The 25,684-nt window shown below is 33.7% G+C and overlaps 1 protein-coding gene across 1 annotated transcript in view; it reads right to left on the minus strand.

Moving 5' to 3' along the window:
• Positions 1–1,284: 1,284 nt before the first annotated feature.
• KCNQ (KCNQ potassium channel) overlaps positions 1,285–25,684 on the minus strand; it is a 43,299-nt gene continuing 18,899 nt past the window's right edge. The window contains exons 2-4 of the mRNA XM_017898957.1: positions 16,361–16,716; positions 9,402–9,581; positions 1,285–1,463 (exon numbers count right to left, since the gene is read on the minus strand). Coding sequence (XP_017754446.1) covers positions 1,285–1,463; positions 9,402–9,581; positions 16,361–16,457 — 456 coding nt within the window. The 5' untranslated portion in view covers positions 16,458–16,716. The remainder of the gene's footprint in view (positions 1,464–9,401; positions 9,582–16,360; positions 16,717–25,684) is intronic.

Genomic DNA, 25,684 nt, shown 5'->3' on the forward strand with positions numbered 1-25,684 from the left:
CCCAACTACATGGACCACCCTGTATTTCATATGTCGGTACGAACAAACTGGCGAATAATATGAGTCTCTGAAGCTTGGTGAAACGCTTTTTCCCGCTATCGATCTCTTGAAAAGCCAAAGCATGGGAAATATTACCATATATTTTGTGATGAAATTATTAACTGACAATGAAGACTGATAGGGTAACGTTTGCGGAAGACAATATAAGAAGCGGGACCCATACATTGTTAATCCGCTTTTGATATATCGTCGCGAACGACAGTATCCAAACGAAGTTAGTTAAAATAATGTATTCTATTCTTCACGAATACTTGTTTATACGACGTGTCTCTTGACATAAATACTTCGTGGTTAATCGATGAAGAAGTCATAAATAAAGATACGTAATTCGAGGTTGAATATAAAGGATCGATATTTATATTAAAATAATAATACAGGCATATCGTTGCGATTTGAACCTTCCATTTTGTTTCTCGATATCAATAAAAATTATTGCATTCCGAATAATACAGATTTTAATTTTATTCGTGATGCAGTAAACTTTCTCAGATTTCTACATTCTGGGGTACATCACGTCCTATTGTTTACTTTATTATATATTCACTGATTTTACTACTAGAAATTATAACTGAATTTTCTATCGATGATGTTCGTTAATTTTAATCGATAAAAGTGAAATGTTAGAACCTTCTGCGTTTTCCTATTCTCTTGCTAATAGCATTTAATAATTTTAGTGGGTAAAAATTGATTTTGAGAATTTTTCACAGTTTTCTACTGCCTTCGTAATAATATCCAATAGTAAAATTCTTTGTCCTTTCTTTCCTCTTGCCAGCTATATTTTTTACTAATTTCAATGGATAAAAATTAATAATTCCAACTACACTATGCCTTTCTTTATCCTGTATATACAAGATATATATGTATATAACAATAACATTTACTAACCTCAACGAATAACAATTAATTTTCCAAAACTCCTCGCATTTTCCTACCTTATGTTCACACTTGGTGAACAAAAATTAATTTTCAAAAATATCCACGCGTTTTTACTCTGTTACCAAATAATATTCACCGATATTGACGAATAAAAATTAATCTTTCAGAACCCTACGCACTTTCTACTCTAAAGGGTCGATCTCTAAAGCTATCTCTAAAGCTATCGCAAGAAAATTCGAAAAATTCAGGGAATTCGCTGTGAGAAGAGTGTTTGATAAAACAACTAACGTAAGGAAACATCGAAAGCGTGGAAGAAGAGCAGAGAAAATAGAGAACATTTATGGGTACTCACACAGAGAAGTGGTATAGGAAGCACTTCCAGCCGGCGGGACGCTCCAGGAAGTTGTAAACTTGACCCTGAAATGTCGCTTTTCCAGCACGTCGATGTTCCTTCACGTAGTAACGACCCTCCCACGTGTTACGATCCCCACCGGTGCTGGCACCCAACAGTAATCGTGGATCGACACCTGAACATTCGTGAGGTTCGGATCAATATTCCAAATGACGATAAAGCGCCGGAAATTTGCAGATTTCTCGCCAGATCGGCAGAAACATTCGGCGAAACGATAAGAAAAAGTGGAAGAGCGAGGTAAAGGGTAGATCCGATGATTGCGAAAATGTGCAGATAAAATGGACGATACTGTGTAAGGATCTTAGGCCATATATCGTGTTCCTAGTTATTTCGTATTTCATGAACGGGTATAAAATAGGTCGAGGACTTTCGAATTAGGAATCATCTTCTTTTTGCTCAAAGAATTAGGAAGACTCTACAAATTTTGAATGCGATAAGAACAAATATAAAGAAGAAACTACTTTTGGTGAAATTATCGTGAACTTCTATTGAAATATAAATATGCACGTATCTATTCATATTTATCTACTTTGATTATTATCTATTTTCGTTATAGGTTAAAATTAGATAAGAGAATGATATTTCTCATGATACCAAAAAGTCGATAATGTAAAAATTTAACTATCATCGGGAAAATTCTGTTGAAAAAATTATTCGACTAAAAGAGAAGTGAAATTTTCCAAAGGCAATGCAGGCTTTCTCGGTTTTACCCCTAGAAGGCGAGTAAAATTAAATCCATATTTGGACACACGCAAAATTTAACAGGAAATCTCGTTAGAGAAAAGTAGATATTCCAAAAACTAATTACCATTTTGAATATACTTTTTCTCTTTTCCTATCCTCCGTTTGCTGTAAATGTTCGGGATTTTATGTATGGTAGACTGTAGAAGGAAAGATTACGAACCAAAGAAAATTATGAATAGATAATAGCATAAATAAGACACTTGAAAATTGATCCGTGTGTAAGAAATATCATGAATCTAAAAATTATTATAATAGATGGATTTTAGTTACATGCCAGCAAAATTTCAGCATGCAACAATGGGAAATAATCTGAAGTATTTAATCTAAATGTAATACAATGTATGCATACGTTGCATAAAATGAATCGTGCAAAAATGAATTATATTTAATAATTACTAGCATATAAGTAGTACAAAATAAAACACGCATTTGTAACGGTTAAATGCATTTTTCTTACACGATATGTACAAGTACCTCGTACCTCGAGCAACTTGGCAAATATACTCGATTCGTTCCGGAGAAAATAACTTTAAAAGTTAATTTCAGTCCTCCAAATGTACAAACTTTCATAACAGTTTGTTTAAGGACAGCTCGAGAAAGTTTATTATCGACGAATTCGCAGACGAGATAGAAGTTTATGTACTAATACACGCTGAAAGACACGCTTACACTATGTACTGTAAAATAATTTATCGACACGCTGACCTTTGGAATTTTATTCAATATAATCCATTATTCGTGAAATATATCAAAATCCTTATATTTCATGTATATCGTTTATGTACACGAATAAATAATCGTATCTTCTCGATCAATTATTATCGTACAAAATTATTTAGAATTCGTACTCGATTCGTTTCATTAAATTTAATTTGTGGAATTTGGAAAAGAAAGTATAGTAAAATAAGAAAATCACGAATTCGAGAGGAGCATAGTTAAATTAAAAGTTTAACAGAAAAATCTATAAATGTCAAACGATATGGGACAGCCTTTCAATTTGAAAAGATCAGATAATAAGTTAATTACCTCGGTTAATTACCTCACGGATCAGATAGAAAAGGTTGCCCTAAACTAACGCAAACACCATCATAATTAACTCGAGCAGTAATAACCAAAACCGATGGATATTAAAAACCCCATTTTTATTTCAATACATTACCGATAAATTTTGAAATAATTAATTTAAATTCACAGTTTATTGTTTTTCTAAGAAGGCTATAATTAGAGACCTCTATCGTTAGTTTGTAGAACCTCCGTTATATGAACATCTGTTATGTAAATGTTATATAAATATTCTGTTATTTTCGTCATTTCTATTCTTAGTCCTATGATACATTATATAATTATATAAACAATATATTTCTGAGTACAATATTGCATATGAACATACAATGTCTTCCTTTCTTCTATAATAGAGAAAATAAAATCCAATGACAGCGAATCAGTATAAAACTGTCACGATACACTACACGATGATAATAATAATAGTAATAATGCTAATGCCAATATTGACTTTACAATTTAATACGATTATCTATTTGATCGATTATTAGTTTGTATAATTGAAGACTAAATGTAGAAAAAGAAAATATATACATTTCACAAACACTATATTAATCTAGAAAAACGAATAATGTCGAAATACCTATTGGTAGGGGTAGCACACGTTCGTTTATGGTCGTAATTATGGGGAAAATGCAAGTCGCGGTGTCGTATAGTCGATTAATTTGTTCAATCGGCTATTCTGTTATCCGCTGAAGGCAATAACCTTCGATATGCTAAATTATTAATTATTTCCGATATGCGGCATGTGACGTGCACTGTGGGTGCATCCCGGGGTTACAAATCGTCCCCGTATTCATATCCACCGCATAGAGACCGTATTATGCAATGTAATCACATAAACTGTTTACCGTTTGTCGAAGCCTCAGATGTTTCGTGAAGCTGCTGCAAAACCACGTCGCGAAGCCCGTGTATGAAACAGAAACGTGTCCATTGCAATCGAATCACTTTCAGATAACAAAGCTACCATCGCCATTTTCAATAATGAAACAAAGAAAGAAAATGGTTGGAGTGAAATTTTACCATTCGCTATCACTTTTCCTCGATTCTTTAGTCCCCATTATTGTATTCGCGAAAACGATTATTTTGGAAGAAACAGTTTTGGAATAATTTCTTTTAATACTTAAATTACCGTTGGATAATGATGAAAATAAAATTATTTCGATAAAATTAAAATTCCGAGTATTTTATTCGAGAAAATTTGGAAATTTCTTGTTTCAAATATTCGATTTCTGTTTTACACGCAAAAATAATTATTTTAAATAAAATTGACGGTACGATATTTTTATTTATTTTATTAAGTTATTAAGAATTTCTGTTCCATTTATAAAATTAATTATTCTGGACGAGATTGCCATTAGGAAATTTATATTATAATTATTAACGTTTTAAATACTCGAATTTTTATTTTATTCGTAAAAGCGATTGTTTTAGATCAAATTCACGTATATTAGACACGTTCCTTTCCTTTAAATATTCCTTTTTTTTTAAATATTCGAATCTGATATATTCGCAAAATTGGTTACTCGAGTATACTTATCTTAGGAACATTTTTGTTCCGGATACTCGAATTCCGGTAGTACCTCCTGTGTGAGGTACTATTATTGTTCCCATCGTTCTCACAGTGGACCATAAAAATCCGTCTGGAATCCATGGAATGACACTGCATAATCGCGGAGATTACAAAACATCGAAGACTACGTCCCTATTGGACGGTAATTTAAATTATTTTCACGTTACTCGACACCGCGTTATCTTCTCACCTACATCTGTCGCGTTCTATGCAATTACTCGTTTAACAAAACTCTGCTTTAAATTTTCAAACACGCATGGAAATATACTAATCTCCGAACCGAGAGAAACCCTATTAGCTGCTCCGATGTAAATAATACTCTATTCATCCTAATCAAAAGCAAAATTTATAAGACACATTCTAAATAACACGGAAAGACACGAACACAAATCCAATTTATCAGAAATTCATAAATTTATCAGATACAATAACCGAGATCCTTCAAATGCAGAATTTAAAAAATTTCAGATAAATAAAAAGATTCGTCGGTTATATAAAACACAAGTGACAATGAAAACAAGTTGCTCGATTGTTGAAACAATTCTCAAATCTGGCAAATGTAATCCTGAAATACCACTTTCGACCAAACCCGAAACTCCTTCAACAATTCCTAATATTGCACGTATTACACGAATAAAACCTATTCTACGTCTCTATGTCACAGCTGGATTGGTGTCTTTCAATGAAAAGAAAAAACACTAAATTTTGATCACATCGGAGAAAGGCTCGTTCAGTAGACCGTGGTGCGACGCGACGAGCGAAAAATTCACAGAGGACAAAACTGGAAAACTCGCGGTGGAGAAACAAACGCGATTCATTGGGCTCTCCGCGACTCTTTCGCGAAAAACTGTCTAGCGTGTCCGTGGAAAAACCGCACCGAACTGAACCACGCGTTGTAAGTAATCCAATTACTTGGCGAGTAAATATCGGCCACGCGTGGACTTGGAGCTAGCAGGAACAATCGGATGCGAAATTAAAGCATGTCACTCGCGGGGAACGCAGATATTCCGCTGGCGTAATTAATGCTTGCCGAGCCGCGAATTCAATGTGATTTTTGACCGATTTCCTTCTATACGTGACATATAACATCGGTTAGATACCGATTTAACCCTTTACACTCGAGAGGCGACTCTCAGTCGCTATTTTAATCAGAACCTGAAGATTGATGTTAACTAATATATCAAATTTAAAATTACCCAATGATGCGTGGAATATCGAAGTAAAATAATTCTACCTCCTAATTTCCATACGATTTCTTATTTACCGTTTTAAAAATTTCGTCAACTTTATGGCAGAAAGTCTTCGAATTACCATCTTTCTATAACGAAAAATTCGCCGAGTGCAAAAGGTTAATAGTGAATTAGGGAACGAGTATACTTTCTGACCTAAAGGTTTTCGAACAAAGTAATGAATTTTAAGGTTTAGGAATTTTTGTATATTTGCAGTTTGAGATAAGTATGTAGAATTAACCTTTTGTAGTCGGCGATTTCTTCGTTATAGAAAAATAGTAATTCGAATATTTTCTGCCATAAAGTCGACGATGTTTTTAAGACGGTAACTAAGAAATCATATACGAATTAAGACAGAATTATTTTACTTCGACATTTCATGTATCGTTGGTATTTGATATATTCATTAACATATTAATATATTAATTATATATTAATTAACATCGATCTTTAAAATCTGATTAAATGGTGACTGATGATCACTACTCAAGTGTAAAGGGTTAAAATTAGGACGAGATTAAATTAATTCTTTGTCTTCTGAGATGCGTAATTAGAATTTATAATATTGTAGCATAAGAACTATTAATATTTTTAGAATCTTTTATATGAAGCCTATTTTTTTATTTTTGCATGTGTAGCTTGGGAGATAAAGAGTGTAGAAAAATTCGAAAATTTGTACGTTGTATATTCTTTATCTTCTAAAATACGTATATTAACATTTAGAATAAGGTGTGAGATAATATCTTATGTTATATTTCTAATTTTAAATTATGTATCTCAGAAGGAAAAATTTGTATAGCATACAAAAATTCGCAAATTATCACTTTGTTGTTAACTTTTATCAGTAAGTATATACAAGATATACTATCGCTACCACAAGTAAAAATTTACATTAGAATTCTAAATTTGATTTTTATATTCATAATTTACCTTAGTTATATAAATTTAGCGAATATTGTAAGATCTTTTGTTGAGTCTATACAAAATCCAAATTTATTTTATATTATGTATATTGCTACTTAAAATTATTCGAGGGATTATAACGTTCTAAATAAACATGTTTAAGAAACCGACGAAATATGTGAAATTTCAAACAAAATAATCCTTGTTTGAATAATAACGCGACATAGGACCCTCTCTTATTTCAACTAATCGTTAAATTAAAAACTTCGACGAAGATCGCTTTATGAAACTTTGGCATGTAACTTGCTATAACTTGAAAAATGGGATACGTAAAAAAACATAGGAAATTATCGCGTAATCTAAATGAAATCTATTAATTACGTACCGTACAAAATAAATTATTCTTTCTTCGGAAACTAAATCTCAAACTACCCTAATTAAGAGATAGTCCAGATAATTAAGGTATCAATTATGTTACTCGCAGCATACTTCATCTATTTACCCAAACTCGATACTTCTATCAAAGTTCTACGTTTTAAGGAAAAATACTTTGAACTTACAGATAACCAAAGCAATTCTACTAAAATCGAAGATAACGCGTGTTTTCGAATATCACATTCGAGATACCGAGAAACCTGGTAAATTACTATAGATAGCGAGAAGTAATTTTGACAATATCACAAGTTCTCTTTTTACGTTACCATTTTATTCCAATAAATATTCTAATAAATGTTCTAATAAATTTCTAGCCATCTGTAAAATCGTTTAATTCGAAGCATATTACTCCCTGATATTTCAGAGTATTTAATAAATTATTTATTAAGCTCGTATTCTTTGTGGACCTCGAATGACGGAGTATTAATACGTCCAAGGATGCATTCGATACAATGTTTTATCCACCTTTGATGTAGCACGCTTTACTGAATTTTTCCTCACACCATCGCTTAGCAACTTCACTGCAACCAGGACCTAACCCCTGAAACGCTTCCGCTGACAGGATATGACGTCGTCTACCCTTCCATTACGAACCGAAGGTAAGCCGATCCTTCGTCGTCAATATTTAACCTATACACGTGCGCACGGGTGTCCAAAAAATCACGAACCTTCGCGTTTATTTTATAGTGAAATTTGAACCAGCGAATAATCTTCAATTAGAAATGAAAGATTTTAAAACAGGAATAGAACAAATGAGAGTACTCGGATAAGACGAGAGTATTAAAATAAAAATTTGAGAAGTTATGATCTAAAATTTAACCAAATTTTAATATTCTGTTTGTTTTTATGAGATTTTTAATTTTTAACATATTTTATTTATAATTTGAATTTGCTTTTATATGCTACTCGCTAAAATTCGGAATAACGTAATTAAGATTAATTCTTTTTATTTGACATCTTATTTTACTTCTACTGATTTTTCGTGGGAATTTCTAATCGGAATGACCCAATTGGCTGGAATTTTTCTACCATGTTACTGATTACACGAATTTTTGTATCATGTGCACATATATGTTGTACCGACAAACACAATTTTAAAATGGTTGCAAATATCTAATACATCTTACGAATATATACTGCAGTGTAATTTACCGGGACTACGTAGCATGCATTTTTAATCAGCGATTAATCAAGCTTATCAAACGCGGTAGAACGTAAAAAAAAGTTAACTGACCCGCGGAATTTTCTTTCATACATATTGTCTGATTTTAATGCAATATCATTAATAAACTTCTTCGATCTGCCCTACATGATTCTTCTAAAACTACGTTTCTCATTCCATCAAACATTTTCTTTTCAACCCCATGACATAAATTCCATCCACAAAGCATGCTACAACGCGATAAAGAAGAAATAATTATCGATGCTCGTATAGCACGAAATAATTAAACGCACATATAAAAACGAACATAAACGTTTGTAGACTTTGTAGACACAATCATAAGATCACAAGACCAACAGAAACACGAATATTAGAAAATACTGAATACAAGAACAGAGGAAAACACAGAAATTCCAATGTACTTCTAGTCAATTAGGAAATTAATTCCATCAAGCATTAACATCCACACTTTCATACTCTCAATCCAACGTCATCGTCACTTACCGATAAAAATATTCGATAACTCACGAAACGATTATAACTTGATTAAACAAAGGCACAAGACTCCCCACATCAAAGGAAAGAAGTAAAAAGAAGAAAAGCACAAAAATTGCATTTCAAATAAATTATAAAAATGTTCATTCCATTAAACGATTAACTTCACATCACTACACCCACACCTTCGCGGAACACGATCATAAATTAGTAGGACAAAAACACAAATATTCCAAACACCAAAGAAAAACATAAAAATTCGAATGCATTTCCAGAGAATAAAAAAAAAGCTCATTCCATGAAACAATTAACTACACGTTACTAACACCCATAGTCTGATACTCTCGATCCAACGTAATCCAAGTAGCGCAGGTAAGCAAACGTCTGACGCGACAGATGAGTACATTAGGGGTTGAAAAAGAGGGAAACAATAATCGTGAATGACCTCACCTCCGCTAAAGGTATCATTGTTGTCCGACTGCAGTGTGGCACTCGTGTCGGATAAGGGCGACGGAGTTGGCCTTAAATCCGACGGTGGTTCCAATCTCAGTAAATCACTTCCGCCATCTCCACCGCCCCCATTTCCTTTCCCGACCTGTACAATCGTCACATTCAGAGGTCCCCGGTTACCTGTCGTAAAACAGAGAAACCGCAATGAGTCCCGGCACCAAAAATACGCCTTCTGGATGTTCGCTGCGACGTCGCTGATACTCCATTTCCGGTTAATTCGTCCACCATGATACTCGCAGTTTACGACACTACCACCAATAGGAACATTTAGTCGCTTGTTCCGGGTGAAAGAGTTATGGTTCTACGTGTATAGGGTTGAATTCCAAGTGGACAATTTTAGAAATCGCGATAATCTAAGGGTGGTTTCCTAATAGAAGACTTGAGGTTCTGGGAGTTGTTAATTATACCAATTATTGGTCTCGAATAAAAATAGGAGTTTATGTGATGCTACGAGAGAAATAATATTTTGGATATGAATTTAGTATGTTTAATGTTGGTTGAAAACTGGTCGAGAATATACGACGCGTATAATATAGGGTTATACTACTGAGATCTAGCGGATGAGTATTATTAAATAGTATTCGTAGAATAACGATCAAAATTCCGTATTGTTTATGCAATATTCCGTATTTTGTATCTTAAATCCTTCATCTCGAGTCGTTTATCGCGAATTAACTACTGCTAATCTCTAACTTTCTGTATGATGTTATAGTACTATGATCTACTAGATGAGTATCAAATAGTATTTATGGAATACCAATGAAGGCTTTATTTATGGATTCTTCCATATTTTATGTAAAGTATGGAATACTGTATCGAATCCTCTACCCCGGATTAAGTATTTTTAATTTTTAATTCTTCGTTCGAAGCTCGAAATTGGGAAAATAAAAATCACTCTATTTGTAGATTTCAAATTCTGCCTACACGTATTCCTATACTTATCAAATTCTGCCTAAATGTATTCCTATACCTATCAAATTCTACCTGAACGTATTTCTCATTTCTGAAAATTGTACATTATCAGTCCATTATTAAAGCGTTATTACCTTTATTCCAAGTATCATCACCTTTATCGTCTACTGATCCATATGTAGGTCGGAATAATCCGTGCTAGTTTATAGTAGAAGAAACAGGAATAGTTTATTGATTTAACAAAACGTAATAAAAAACCGGCTATCTTTGTACTAGCAAGTGAACCTGATGATCTTACATACCTATACAGAGGAGGAAAAAACAAGTCGCATGTTCAATACACTGTCAACCCATTCCACTTTTTAATTCATTATTTATATTATATATTTATATTAGTCCAAAATATTTCGTACATATTTATGGTTAGGGATGATTCGTCGCTTGATTTTAAAAATCTGAATATACTAACAACACGTTTTACATTACCAATCTGTCTTTTCATTCATTATTTATAACGCGTATCTACATTACTTGATATTAGTCTAGAATACTTCATAAATATTTATCATCGTTACATTAATCGTAACTTTGACTTTGCACAAACTTCGCCAATTTATCGCCTACTTCCAAAACTTCATATCTCTGGACCTACAGGTTATTCCTCCCCCAACTACATCACTCTAAAACACTTTCCCCTAAACCATCAAACACCATAAAGATCATAAAATCAATAAAACCAGACCCCTAAAATTTTTCCTCCTGCGAAAAAACGTTTCGCTTTTCCCTAACTTGAAACCCAATCTATCAAGATAATATCGGGAATTATAAGAAAAATGTGGTATATATGACCCACATTTTCACTTTCGAAATATCGCCATTTCAAATTCCGAATATTAGTTCTTCTGACACAACCATACGATTAAATTCCATAATTCTTTTGAAGAAATAAAATTTCTTCCCATTCCCTGTTTTAAATATAAATTAATATAACGATAAATATATCAATCACATATTTCGCAAATCAATTAATAAGAAACGATCGATTGTTCAACTAGTACAAGAATTGATCTACATTCCACATTTGATCTACGTTCAAATATAAATACACCTATGACATTATTAATTTGTAACGTAATTTGTCGATAATTTCAATTTAACAATAACCTGATATTTATACTCTATTTGCAATAGAAATGTAAATTGCTAAAATTAAAAGTGATCTAACCAAAATCAATTCTTCATCTGCCCTTGAAAATTTGTAAATGAGAAGAATTTCTCGACCAACGAGAAAACTAAAATTTTCCAAAATCGTAACACCGGCGTTCCATTTCTTGGCAACAGATACAAGTATCAGAGACGGAAGTCAATCGAGGTATAATTAGTTAAAGGTTTGCCATCTTCTCCCTCGGCTTCGGCAATTTATCCACTACGATCGAGCGACCAGCTTCATTGACAATGTGAGATTATAATTATTCGAAGGAATAGGATTATAAGCGAGGGAATAGGCGATGGGTTTCCTGGGGAGATTGCTAAGTGGTAATTAACCTTCGTTTTACCGAGCCTCGAGTAAGCTGTGCCAAAGTTAAACCCACTTAACCCTTAATCCTCGCCATCCCTGATTCCTAATTCGATAAATTATCGAAAATACTCGCGCGATGATCCCATCGATGGAAAAAATGTTTGAGAAAGGAAACGATTATGCCATGTCTCACAAAAGCATCAGCATTGCACCCTAAAACTGCGAGATATATCTTTAATACTTCACAAAGTACCGAGTAATTATAATAGTTTGATACTCGCGTATCTATCCCTCGTTATTTATTCACGTCGATTGCTGAGTCTAATGATATTGGTTTTATTGGATCCAATCAAACACGTTTCGAGAATATTTTATTGAGATCCTAAATGTAGGAGTGGAGCAGGTCCTGAAAGAATGCTAAGAGAGTTTGAGACCTAGGACGTCAGTGACCGTGTGCAAGATGATCGATTCTAAGGGATATTTATGAAAAAATCGACTGCGAGCAACGAGCAAATGTTTAGGAATGCGTTCTGAGTGTTTCAAGTACCTGGCCCACCGAGGACCAGGTTGCATGGGAAATGTATGATTGAGGAAGAGAGCCTCAATATCAAAGAAGACAGTGTGTAAGGTTAAGATAAGGATACAAAGTTGTTGGGCAAGTCAGTCCTAAGGAAGCTGTCAATCATAAAAGTCCTAAGAAAGTTGTCAGTTGCTAGTGTGTTAGGAAGAGTGTTGCAAAGAGCGTGAAAGTGAAAAGTCAAGTGAAGTCACGGTCGGTCGGGAGAAGCGTGTATAGTTACTACTGTTATTCTATTAATAAAGCCTACTTTATTCTATTAAGCGTTACAATATTATTCTAAACGATCCCTTTAAATACGATGCTACATTAATAGAAAAGAGCCAAATTTAAGCTGCAATTTAACCAACAATATGGTTTCCATTTCTATTTCTTTTATTTCTTTTCTACTCACGAGGATATAATAATTCGAGAGAAGGAAGGAAATGATAGTAACGTATTTCATCAAAGATAAATACCTGTCTCATAAATTAATTTGACACACTAATTCCTGCAAATTTATACCGATTACCTGATACAAAAATTCCTCGCTGGTACATTCTAAAATGATTTAATCAATTTCGATCAATTCGTATGAAAAATATAGGAAGAACAAATGGTTAAGTATCGAAGTAATTATAACTAGAGTTACAGCTGTACATTTTCGCCGATTCCCTATCGTTTGAGTAATCACGATCCAAATACGAAGAGAACACTAGTTCATTCGGTGAAATCGCTATTCGGTGAAATCGCTAAACTTCGTAATTAATGATACACTTTACCCAGAATCCTAGCCAACTGGATACCAAGGCAATCTGTTCTAATTTACGCTGAATCGATGGTGTTGATCGGTTAGATCTGACTCAACACGACTGAACATAAGACTTTGAAATCGATGAGTAATTGGATTCTGTAACAAAATCACGTTCAACGTCAATTTCTAAAGGTTGCATCGAATTTTTCTAGCTACGTAGTATTTAATTAATGTTTAATATTTACAATTAGTGTTTATAATTGCATTTCACACTGGATTCACACTGTACAATCTAAGTTAAATGTTCTTACCAGTTAAGCTAAAATTTCATCTGAGTCCTGAATATAATCGTAGCAGCAAATACACCTTTGTTTATCTATCAACTCTGTTGCAGGAGGAATTAGAACGGATCAGATAGAGGAACTTCATGAATTAGTAGATTGTCCCGTTACATAGCGTTTGTCTGCTGTGGAATTCAAATTTGTGAAACTCGTATTCCACGTTACTTTTTTACACCGCAGTTTGACGATTGTTACTTTAATTATTTCTAGTTTGTTAACTTGGTGTGTAGTAGAGCGAACTGGAACATATTAGATAAATAGAGGAACAAGAGGAATTAACAGGTTTGTCTAGCTATACCTATAATGTTTCCATACTCTGGAATTTAATTTTGGAATTCAAATTTTCCCTCGTTTTCTTACATTTTCAAAAATAGATGACACGATTATTTAGCCCTATTCGTAACAGGAGAAATAAGAATAAATTGAATAAATAAATTGACCCACTAAACTGGCAAATTTACCCAAATTCATATTTCTACATTCTACAATTTTTATTCGACTCCGCTCTTTTATATTTTAACGTTTACTTATTACTTCAATTATTTCATTATTTTATTACTAATTATTTTATTATTCCAATTATTTATTACTCCAATTATTTCATTATTTTATTATTGGAATATTCTCACCAATTTCAATAACTTCAGATAAATTCCAACCCATTCCTATCACTGAATGGAATAAGATCGTCACATCCGAGATAAAAAAGAAGCAACGATATCGGATATTCGGATCACGGCAAACGCGCGATTATTTTCCCGCGCCTGCTTTATTATTCATCCCACTTTATTATCCTTCGAAATACCTGACCATCGCGCCGGAGATTGGACTATAAACGGTAGCAACATCGTATCCTTATCGTATCTGGTCTATATAATTCAAAATAGAATGCAACGGATCGCCGTGGACTTCCGTGTGTATTGTATACGTAATAAAGGAAGACAGTAAAATTTTACGGCTTCAACAGCTCTCGTAAAACTCAGCCTTTCATAACTGACGACCAGATTCGAAATTATATTGACCTACCCTCGGTGCAAGATCATCCGATATGCATGAAAGCTCGATGAAATATGGACCATTATTGTTTCAATTAGCGAAATTTCTCGTTAACTAATTGCAAACTTTGTACCTTTGACTCTGAGATTCGAAAATATGATATAGTAATTTTCTAATAGAGTTTTCCGATTTCATTATTTTATTATTTCCGAAATTGTATGCGATAGAGCAATTTAGATTGCGGATTCGGTTTCAAGAAAGTAAACTCTACAAGTTTTACCTAACAGGATACTACAGATTAAAATTCTTATTGAAGTGTGTAACTGACAATTTTATGCATCTTGAACTCCAATGTTTTAGAGTTTAATATTCCAGGATAATGGAAAAAATATCGACCAAAGCATTTAAAAATGTAGCCAGGCAAATGAGAAAGTTTGAATTTTAATCGATGGATTTACAGGTAAATCGTACGTGTGAGCTTCATCGACTAGGAATTCCGAAAGTTGTAAGTACTTTAGTTGGACGAGTAAAGTTTTAAACTTCGATGTGATTAATATAGAAAATTCCATCACACGAAATTAAAACTGTATCTGACGAGAAAAATATTTTCTCTCTTCAATATTTTCAGCTATAACGAATACAAATAATCGAAACAATAATTTCTATATTCCCCTTCTTTGAAATTCGTGTAACTCCTAAGAAATTCGCGAATTTGTAAATATAAAAAAAATATAAAAATTAAGAAGTTATTAAATATTTAATTTTACGAATAATCTACAAATAGATAAAAATCCTACATCTATCCATTAACTCATTTTACTTCGCTTAGAAAGACATGGTAACCTATTATTGCAACTATAGTAACCATCTATCCATAAACTGTTACTTTTTTACTGCCTTTTTACTGTATTTATATTTTACATTTTATGCCAGAGTAAAAAGTAATTTTCTTTATTATCTACATAAATATATGCCACGATGAGGAAAGATAGAGTGCCATAATTTTGTTTCCATTATAACGTAATTATAGTCACGATCAGGCTTTTCTAAACATCAGTGCACGAAACGCTAAATGATCCAGATAAAAGAGTAAACTCGAGTAATTTAATAGTACGAGGATTGCGTCTCTGAGGTTAATACCGATCGTAAATGACTCTTCTTGCGCGCTTTTACTCTTACAGGATTAATTATTGCAATAGCGTTGACGCTTTTTAAGCCTGCCAGCCTCGAGCAATGCCTTGTAACTAATAAAACGGGAATTAAAGCGAACAAAACTCAAAAATAAAGAAAACCATAAGTAAAGGTACAAGTAAATTAAAAAATTAACTCAAATGAACCTGAACGCCAACTAATATCCTTTTAAACCTAAGTAATTTGTGATTACTCAATTTCTCGGATAATTGATAACCTACAACATAAATAATTAATAATTAATTTAATTTTACAAACAAAATAAAACTGTAACCAATTGAAAACGAAGAGTGTATACATTGCAATGAAAAATTTAAGCTAATCTGAAATAAGAGGATCATAAATAAAATAATATTGTAATTAATGCTAGAACTACCGACATGTAACGTCCTAAATACCTAAATTTTGTACACGTAATTGATACTAATTAAACTGCTACAATAAAAACAGAAAAACGTGTGTAATTATGATCCTATTCGACTGTTGCAACCAGTATTGACATTGTAAGAAATAGCTCCATATTTCCAGTAATTCCAGAAATAAAACACTCTAAGCTTTGGTAGTTGTAGTGTCAAAGAAGAAATCAGAGGAAGACTAATCGTGAGAAGGAGAAGGAGAGAGATATCTCACCTGTTCTGGAGGGTGGAAGCAGCAATCCTTGAACCTCCTCTAGGGGCATCGCCTGTCCGTGATGATCTCGGTAAGGTCGATGAGGTCGATCTTTCATACCTCCTCGTGAACGCGCCAGTCGTGTTCGTCTTTGCCGGTTTCCACGAGGAGTAACAGCAACGCTCGTTGACGGAGGCAAGGATAGGGACCAAACTCAGGATCGGGTGACTGGGTGAGTCCTGAGGGACTCCTGGCAATGACGAAGGACGGTGGTAGAGCGTCATCGCCCCGCCGTCGTCCCTAAGACCATGCCCAGCTCACAAAGAACCTCGAGCCGAACAGCTTGCAGTGGGATACTCCAAGTTTCTTCTTCGACTCTGAAATCAAACAGAAAATTCCTTTGACCATTACATTCCATTTTCACGTTAATCTCTGGGAGTACAGAATAAATGAAAAATGAGTAGAGCGTTTCTCAACTCGATTATCTGTATGGGACAACAGTAAAAATTTATTTTAAAAAATTAAACACCAATTCGATTCTTTGGCAATCAGATTTTTGAAAGATTCAAAACACGGAGATAATCCTTTTGGTTCTTGGTGAACTACATACTCGGATATAAATTATATTTAATTATTAAATGTTTATGTAAGTAATAACCCTTGGATCGTTAATAAATCGTTAATTTCGAGTTAATATCTTTAAAATATAATTCTAATTAATGCAATAGCTAGTAGTTTATGCAAATTTAACGAGTACGTTCAAGGCACATAATTTATAAACATCGGTTCCGATTTCAGATTTTCAAAGATGACCAGGCTCGATTGGCTCGCGTAATTACCGGTTATTTCGTTGAAAGAAAAATATCAAGGACTTATTCGGTCCACTTCGAAAATCGAATCGTTAAGTAATTATGACGTTAATTAACAATCTATTATGCCACGCGATCAATCGATATTCCGGATTCAATGATATTATACCACGTAATAAATTCCGTAATGGCGTCGAGTATAATCAGTCGTTTAATGAAAGAACACGGGGTTCTACGAAATTCTATAATCACGTATAACGAAACGTGACAGATATCTCGGAAAACTCGGGTTTATTTTTAAAAAAGGAATTATCGAACAGGAGAAAATATTTCGCCTCGTATGACATGTCCCGCCATTTTATTTTACTGAAAACTCGTTCGAGCTTACAGTGTCGATGGTACTCATTAAAGAGTAGTCAAGTAATGGATCTTTCCATTACTTGTTAATGGAGCACTTTTTCTCTCTTGCACATCTTATATACCTATAAATTATTCCTTTTTCGTAATTAAAACAGAGGAGTCGAGAAAAAGTTGCATCCTTGGTCGATCAATTTTCCTTTATTTTCAATTATTTTCGTAATTTCAAATGAGATTACGATAATCTGGAGAGACAAAGTATACAAATATTTACAAGGTATTATATTTTTCTATCGATTTTGCGTTTCGTAGAGGACGGGGGGGGGGGGGGGGGCATTTTTCAGACTACGGTTTTACGTGCCTTACACGAGTCTCCGAGCACAATTGCTGCGATTACATGAAAAGTACTAGAGTCGTTTTTACCATCGAACCAATTTAGGTCGCCTATTGATTACCTCTGTAAAAAAGTTGTCCCCTGAACGTAAACATGGCTATAGTCGTCGAGATACCGATTGTATTACCCACGAAACTCATCATTAATCTCACAAACTGCTGTACAACGATTTTTCGTACGTCATCGCGATTTTCCAAATGATAAATACGAAATAATACATTGGTATATACTTCATTCAAAAATGTGCAATCCGATCGTGTAAATACGCGGTTAATAACAAATTGATATCGTTAAAAACAAATTGTTCGCAATGTAAATTTATAATGAAAGAGAAGAAGTTAATAAAATATTGATTATTAACGCGGAAGAGTAATAATTAATGAAATCGGTAAAATCTGGAAATTTTATACATTTCGTTGTTCGTGTTTTTCATATTTGATTTCCAAATTTTGTGGAAAGCCACCTCTAAATGGCGAGACCTGGTTATTGCTATTGTTTTCCAAAGAACAATCCTTTGAAATGAAATCAAACTAAAAGCTACGCACAGAAGTTAAGATATTTGCAATTGATTAATTTGAAACCCTGAAAATTTAGCTACTGAAATAATAATACTGATATTCCAGAAATTGAACTTGGGTCAGAACCCATATAAAAATTTCCAAAGAAACTTTTACGTAACAATTACTACAAATTGTTTCTGCACCCATGTCGATAATTTTGTGAAATTAATGTCAATATCTATGATAGAAAGAAATAAAACGCTTTTTTCCTACTGAACAAAATTAACGGGTATTTTTACAGTCCGAAATTTATCGCGAGCGCTGAAAATTGATTTAAAGCACCATATTTCTCGTGAAAGGAAGAAAACCTTCGGTTGTCGCACTTTTCGACGCGCGATACACGGAAATGGCTGAAAATAGCAATAAACCGAACTGCCAGTATACAAAACTATCTCGCATGTGCATATGTAGATCGTACCAATAACCAACACCATAAATCATCTCGGTGACAGAGTTCTTTTGCTTTGCCAGCAATTTGATATTAAAGCGATATTTCTAAACACCTCGCCGTTGAATACGGGTTAAAAATAAATACCAAGGGGGCACATGAATCGTCATATACCTCTTTTATTATGCGAGCATATGCCATATGAATATAAATAGACGAGCGTTATACGAGTCGCAAAAGACATATCTGCATATACGTGCATTTGTACTAAAAATGCGGGCCTACATATGATTCGTTCCATTTAAGAAAAAATTCCTTTTCCCCGATCTTCAACAAAATTTAATTATATCCAGGATAAGCGAATATTTTTGGAAATATTCGCTCGAGGAATTCAAACTAAAAGTTATTAAATTAATAATCGATTTATTCGTGAATAAACTGATTATGAATCACCTTACAATTTATTTATAATTTGCGGTTTCCACATTCATAATGTAGAATCGATCTTCCAAATTGATTCGAATTGCAAGATTTGAATCCAGCTGTATTCTAATTAATTTTAAAGTTTGTATCAGACTAAAGACACAGCGGATATAGAAGCGATGGAATAAATTGTTGCAAAAGGAAAATTAGTAGAATGTATTGATCGCTAAATTCAGGCAATGAATCTTAATAGAGAACCAAACCGCGATGATTAATGAATAAAATTACATGCTAGCATTTCTTGAGATCAATTTGCAGCGTTCTTATGGTTCTGGTCCGTGGCTAAGTTATGAAACTTAAATTAAATTGATGAACGTGTAACAAAAACGCAGGAGCACAGAGTTTGTGAAAATCAACGCTGACGAACTACACAGTCCACGAATAAAATATTCTAAAAATAAATTTATATGCAAATAAATTGTTCTCGATGAAAATCTAAATATCTTAATTCTCGGAAATCAGAAATTACATTGCTATTAAAAATTAAAACAAACCCCGAGCCAATGAAAATCAACACATGAACTCTGATCCTTAGTCTAATAATTGCAACCCTCTTGTAGAACATATAGAAATTTTTCAAATTCTCCAATCACAAATAATAAAGATATTAATTACCAAAATACCCAAGAATCGCAAATTACATTGCTATTAAAAATTAGAACAAACCCCAATTTAACGAAGACCAATAACTGGACTCTGATCCTTAGTCTGCCAATTTCAACCCTCTAGTAGAACGTACAAAAATTCTTCAAATTCTCCAATCACAAATAATAAAGATATTAATTACCAAAATACACAGAAATCGCAAATTACATTGCTATTAAGAATTAAAACAAACCCCGATCCAACAAAAACCAACATTTGTACTCTGATCCCTAGTCTACCGCGAAAATACCAACGCACTAAAATTTAAACAAAAAATCCCGCCAACACGTACAGTTCTTTGCTAACAAGCAGCTGTGTAACGAGTTCGATTCCTTGAACCACGAATTTTAATCCTCAAATACAAGGAACGTGACCATTCCCCGATATCGCTGTTTATAGACACTGGCTGTTCGTATACTGCCGGTCATGGGCGCGTAGACCTAGCCACTGTTTGCTAAAAGCACACATTACGTGCGTGTGAAATAGATCGATAGAAAACCTGTCGCGGTTAGTAGGTCTAGTTCAGCGGAATTATGTAGTAGATCACATGATATAGACATGCGAACCCGTTCGTGTCTCCTAAGGCCGACAGTGACCCTATCGTTGCACGTGATGCCATTTTCCCGTCTGTCCTTCGTCCACCGATTCGTTGACGCTCCGTTAAAAAAATAACGAGACGAGGGAAACAGGGAGAACACGGAACGGTTTTTCCAACGAGACCACACGCGACTAAATACGAGTTAAATAATAATTTCTCCAGTTCTTTCCCATATTCCCGTTTCTCCACGCTGACTACAGCCACGAAGGTATTAGCGCGACGTCGCAGTGTTCACACCGTGTAATTGTGTTTTTCCATCACTGTGTTTACACGGTAATGAGCAACGAACGTGTGCATGAGTGCGTGAGAGCGTTTCCTTATGGTGACACTCGATGGTTAGTGATATGGAATAGAAGCTTCGTTTCCCTATCGTTTCGTTACTGACAGGTAAATTTAATATTTGTTATCGCTGTATGTATGAGTAAGTGGGTGTATTGGAGTAAGTCACATGCACTGGTTAATTGAAAATTGTGAGTAACACGTATGGTGTTTCATGAAAGGTGTTAATTTAGAGTGTCATAAGAAAGTGATATTTGGAAGAAGGATTTTTTGAAAATATTTAAATTAATTTAGGTAAATTAGGTAATATTGTAATTAATATGTCTAGACTCCATACACGGTATTTATAGAAGAAAATTCTATGTATATACATCTTTCTGTCTCGATGTAACAAAGAAAGTAACTTATCATCCCCTAAGCACCGAAGTACTATAGAAGCTCGAAGGAACACAATGCAGCAATTATCTCAGGTGACTTGCGTGAGAAATAAATCATTTCTCTGGAGCACATCATGGAGCATCCTCTTCCATTTCGACTAGTTGGCCCTGAGATAATTTGTCAAAGTGTCTCTGGAAAAACCCACGACAGGGGTTGACAACGCTGGTGGCCTTTAATTTCGCCGCCCTTCCATATTTACGAGGTTCTAGTTTCATATCTCGTCCGTGTAGCACGAAAATGCGAATCAAAGTGCACGAAGAGACACGGAATTTTAGAGAAAGCAATTAAGCTCGAAGAACGGCGAAGATGCGAACCTGCGTTCACCTTTTTTTCCCTCGAAATTATCAGTGAAATATTTATATAATGGCGTGAAGGATTCCTAGAGATTCAAGGAATGTTTGATCAACTTTATGCTACGTTTAATTGCTTCATGATACTTGCAAATATCGATTTGCAGGAGATTGAGCGATAAAACAGAACGTCTGGGTATAAAGGAAATAAAAATTGAATTATATTGACCTATATGAATAGTAACGAGGAATATCCATATGACGAAGATTAACGCCTCGAGTCTAATCCTTGACACGCGAATTTTAATCCATCCATGAAATATAAAAAGTAATTAAAAATTTGACGTTAATTGGTGTTACACTCACAGCCTTTTTCTGCACACTTTTGGATAATTCATTAGAATTTTTATTATTATTTTATATTTTTTATTCGTTTGTACAATTTCCCTAACTTGCCAAAAGTGTAATTTATCTATCAAAAATTGTAAAAATTGTTAGTCTTCATTCATCGATATTAATATTTTATGAATTAAATTTAGAAAGCATTTTAATATGATAAGTCAATGAACTAGTAATATAATCAATTAACTAATCTCATTGAGTATGGACTAAATTAAAACCTAAAGGTTCATAGAACAATAATTTGTGCTTTAAGTACAGAGAGCGTGCCACAGTCAATGGGAAAAACAGTCACACGTCGAGCCATTTCATCGAACACATTCAAACACGACCAAGAATAACGCGAAACTGAGGCAGAAAGTCATCGACAAGAATTCAGTAGCCTAATCCGTGTTTACATTGGCCCCTAGTTAGAAACCATACCCTTCGCCTCTGATATTTACGTTTTTCGAGACTCACCACGAGTCTCACAGGATATTGGTTAAAAACCAATAAAAAACAAATGGTTAAACGCCATTATATTTAAATAACCCTGTTAATTTTGTCGCTCTCAAATTAGGAACATGTTAAAAAGCTTCATACTTGCAAAATTTTCCTCTCATTTCCTTGCAATTAAATTGTACCGTTTTCGCGCTTGAATGATAATGACTATCTAGTATGTTGAAATAGAAAAATAAAAGGTGGAAGGCGAACAACAGTCTACTTTTTTGAAAAGTACTTCCTGCGACAGGAAGCCATTTTTACATGTAGGAGATTGATTTAAAAAGCACCATACTTTAAAAAAATATAAATAAGAATGAACTAAATATTCGTATTTCGATATTATACATTCTTTATATGATGTAATGTAATTGCAAGCAATTACTTCATATCTAATATGTGATATCAAAGCCAGAAAAATGAAATCAAACTTGGCTGAAAATAAATTAAGAAAACAATTATAGTGCAAAGGGTTAAATATCGAACTGAACTAAATTGAATATACGTGACTCGAAATAGTGACTTGAGAAAACGTTGTCGAAGAATAAACAGAACAGTCGAAAGCACTGATTTATTTGATAACGTTTGCAAAGTCATTCAGTATAAAAATAAGTAAAAATAATTTCAACGAAAAACGAATTTATGTATCTTCAAAGTTTAATACTTTTCACGAATATTCTCCATGGACTGTTACTGTATGAGCAAATTCCTAGCATGAATCTACCTTTTTATAAAGAGATACATCTTCGACGATATCAGATCAAATAGAATTGGCGAAAAATCTGCTGTCAGTGTAACTTTCGAATTTACTTCGTTTCTCTTAACTTCTTGCTTACGTTACATGGTATTTTTTAATAAAAAAGCTGACAATCTTCAGTCAACCATGATATTCGCGAAGCTTGGAAATCTACAATATGATTTAAGAATGGCGAGAAATGCTTGATCATAATTTTAATCGTATCTGCTATAAAAGTATAATCAACGATACTTTGTTCATATGAATCACGAGCTTCTTTACTTCGATTTGTAGAAACTTGGAAATTTCAAAATTATTTCCGACAATGGAACCAGAGAATCTCTTGACCTAAATGATCAGTCGTACCTAAAAACAATAAAAAGTAGGTACAAATAAAGTTTATCGATGTTTCCTCCCTTAGAGTGATTTCAGTACTGGAATAACTGTGACGATTTTAATCTGCTACAAAAATATAAGCAGTACTGTTCATATAAATAACGACCTTCTGTATTTTTATCTGTGAAAACTTGGAAATTCGAAAATTATTTCCAATAATATATCTAGAGAATCTCTTCACTTAAATCACTATTTTCATCATTTTTACCTAAAGAAGATGAAAGAAAGCTGTGAATAAAATTAATTGATATTTTCTTTCCTAACAATAGAACCACCAAAAAGTTCAAAATCACTTGTTTTAAAGTTTTGTTTTAAAATTAATATCGACTTCTCAAATACAAATGATTAATCAATTATGATTATCCAACAATTTCTCCTCCTAATTATTATTATTTATCTACATTACATTTAATTACACATTAAAGATCGGTGATTCTAGTATTAAAGAAACTCCATCCACAAAGATCCACAATATCTATAATTATATAAATATCAAAAAATAAGTGAGCTGCATAGAATAATTAAAATTTAAAAAGAAATTCCAAGCTTAAATATTAAACCCAAAAAAGCGAATAATGTAACAAATATTAAATTAAAATTCACTGAAAGTGAATATATTATACTGAGATGCCTAAACTCTCGTTTAGGTATAAACCTATAAATAAAATCTTTCGAGTCAGAAGGTATCCGCTCGACCAGAAGATAAACTTCGAGACAGGTATCATTTGAATAATTATGAGCGTCACTGTACATCATTAGCTGCGTGTAAGAGTTCGAAATAATGAGAATGAGAAGATAACGATCTACTTATATCACTCTTCTTTCACTGTCTCAGGACAGTCGTTTGTTTGGTTTGTACGCAAAATTCACACCCTCTGTTTCATAGCTAAGAAGTTCTCACGAATCATTAACTTAAACTTAACTCAAAATGAGCGTGAAATCCAAAAATAAAGGAATACAACGGTCAACCGCGTTGCATATTCCGCAATTAACCCTTGACGGAATTTTATATGAAAATCGCGCCGGAATACCTCAAGCTTCCGGTTTCCTGTTACGTGTTTCGTGAAACTGTTTAATCAAATTAATCCGAATTTCGAAGATCTCATGGGAACGCTATGCTTACAAACGTGCAGTGGAATTTCAATCTCTCCGATAAATCAAATATTATTTACAAGCGTATTTTCGAATAGAAAATAAAAGACAAAACAACTGATAATCCTTGTCGCTGTCACTGTGCAAACTGACAATCTGCAACCTGTTACCTGGTTTTATTTTCAACGATAAAAATCAAAAATGTATAAGACCACAGTACAAATAAATTCATAAATATTCCCAATATTTTTTCCCGTTTTCAGTGGAAAAATTCATTGAAATTACTGGACGAACGGGGAAAAGAATTTTGAAAAATGCAAAGGATTAAACGCAGAGAGATAGACTATAGGGGAAATGAAATAAAAAGAGCGACCGCGACATTTGTTGAAAACACGTAATACAGTTATTGCCCAAATTGACGCGATACTCAATAATTGATAACGAAATCTACAATGGCCGCAGCATCGATCGATGCGTCGTCAGAAATATAATGGAGACTTGAAATAGCAAGCGACTTGACATTTAACGAACCCGTGAACTTCGAAATTCTAGGACAAATCGCTGACCAACCCATTCTTCCATGCCGACTGAAACTACCAGGTTAAAATCCGCTTTTGAAGCTTAGAAAGGTCAATAGAATTTTCCAGGCTGGTGCATATCGAACAATTTCATTATGCAGTTTAATCGCGAAAATCCCCAAAACGATCACGCTACGATACACGTTCGAATTAAATCCGAAAACGATTTCTATCGAGAGAATACGGCAGAGAAGAACTCTTGACAATCCCTGCACGGCAAAAGCGTACGGCACAAAAGGAGTAGGTGACATACAAAACTGGAACATATCCTCGGTCTTAGAAAGTCACTATTCACAAAACGAGAGAGCTCGTGACAACCTCACACCCTCATGAATCCTTTGAAGCTCGTGTCACTGATGCGAGACCACCATAGTTCACCTCCAAATTTTGATACATGCGGTGTCGCGACACTGAGGTTCAGCA

The sequence above is a fragment of the Eufriesea mexicana genome, unplaced genomic scaffold, assembly GCF_001483705.2.
Source record: "Eufriesea mexicana isolate 0111107269 unplaced genomic scaffold, ASM148370v2 scaffold785, whole genome shotgun sequence".
Lineage (NCBI taxonomy): Eukaryota > Metazoa > Arthropoda > Insecta > Hymenoptera > Apidae > Eufriesea > Eufriesea mexicana.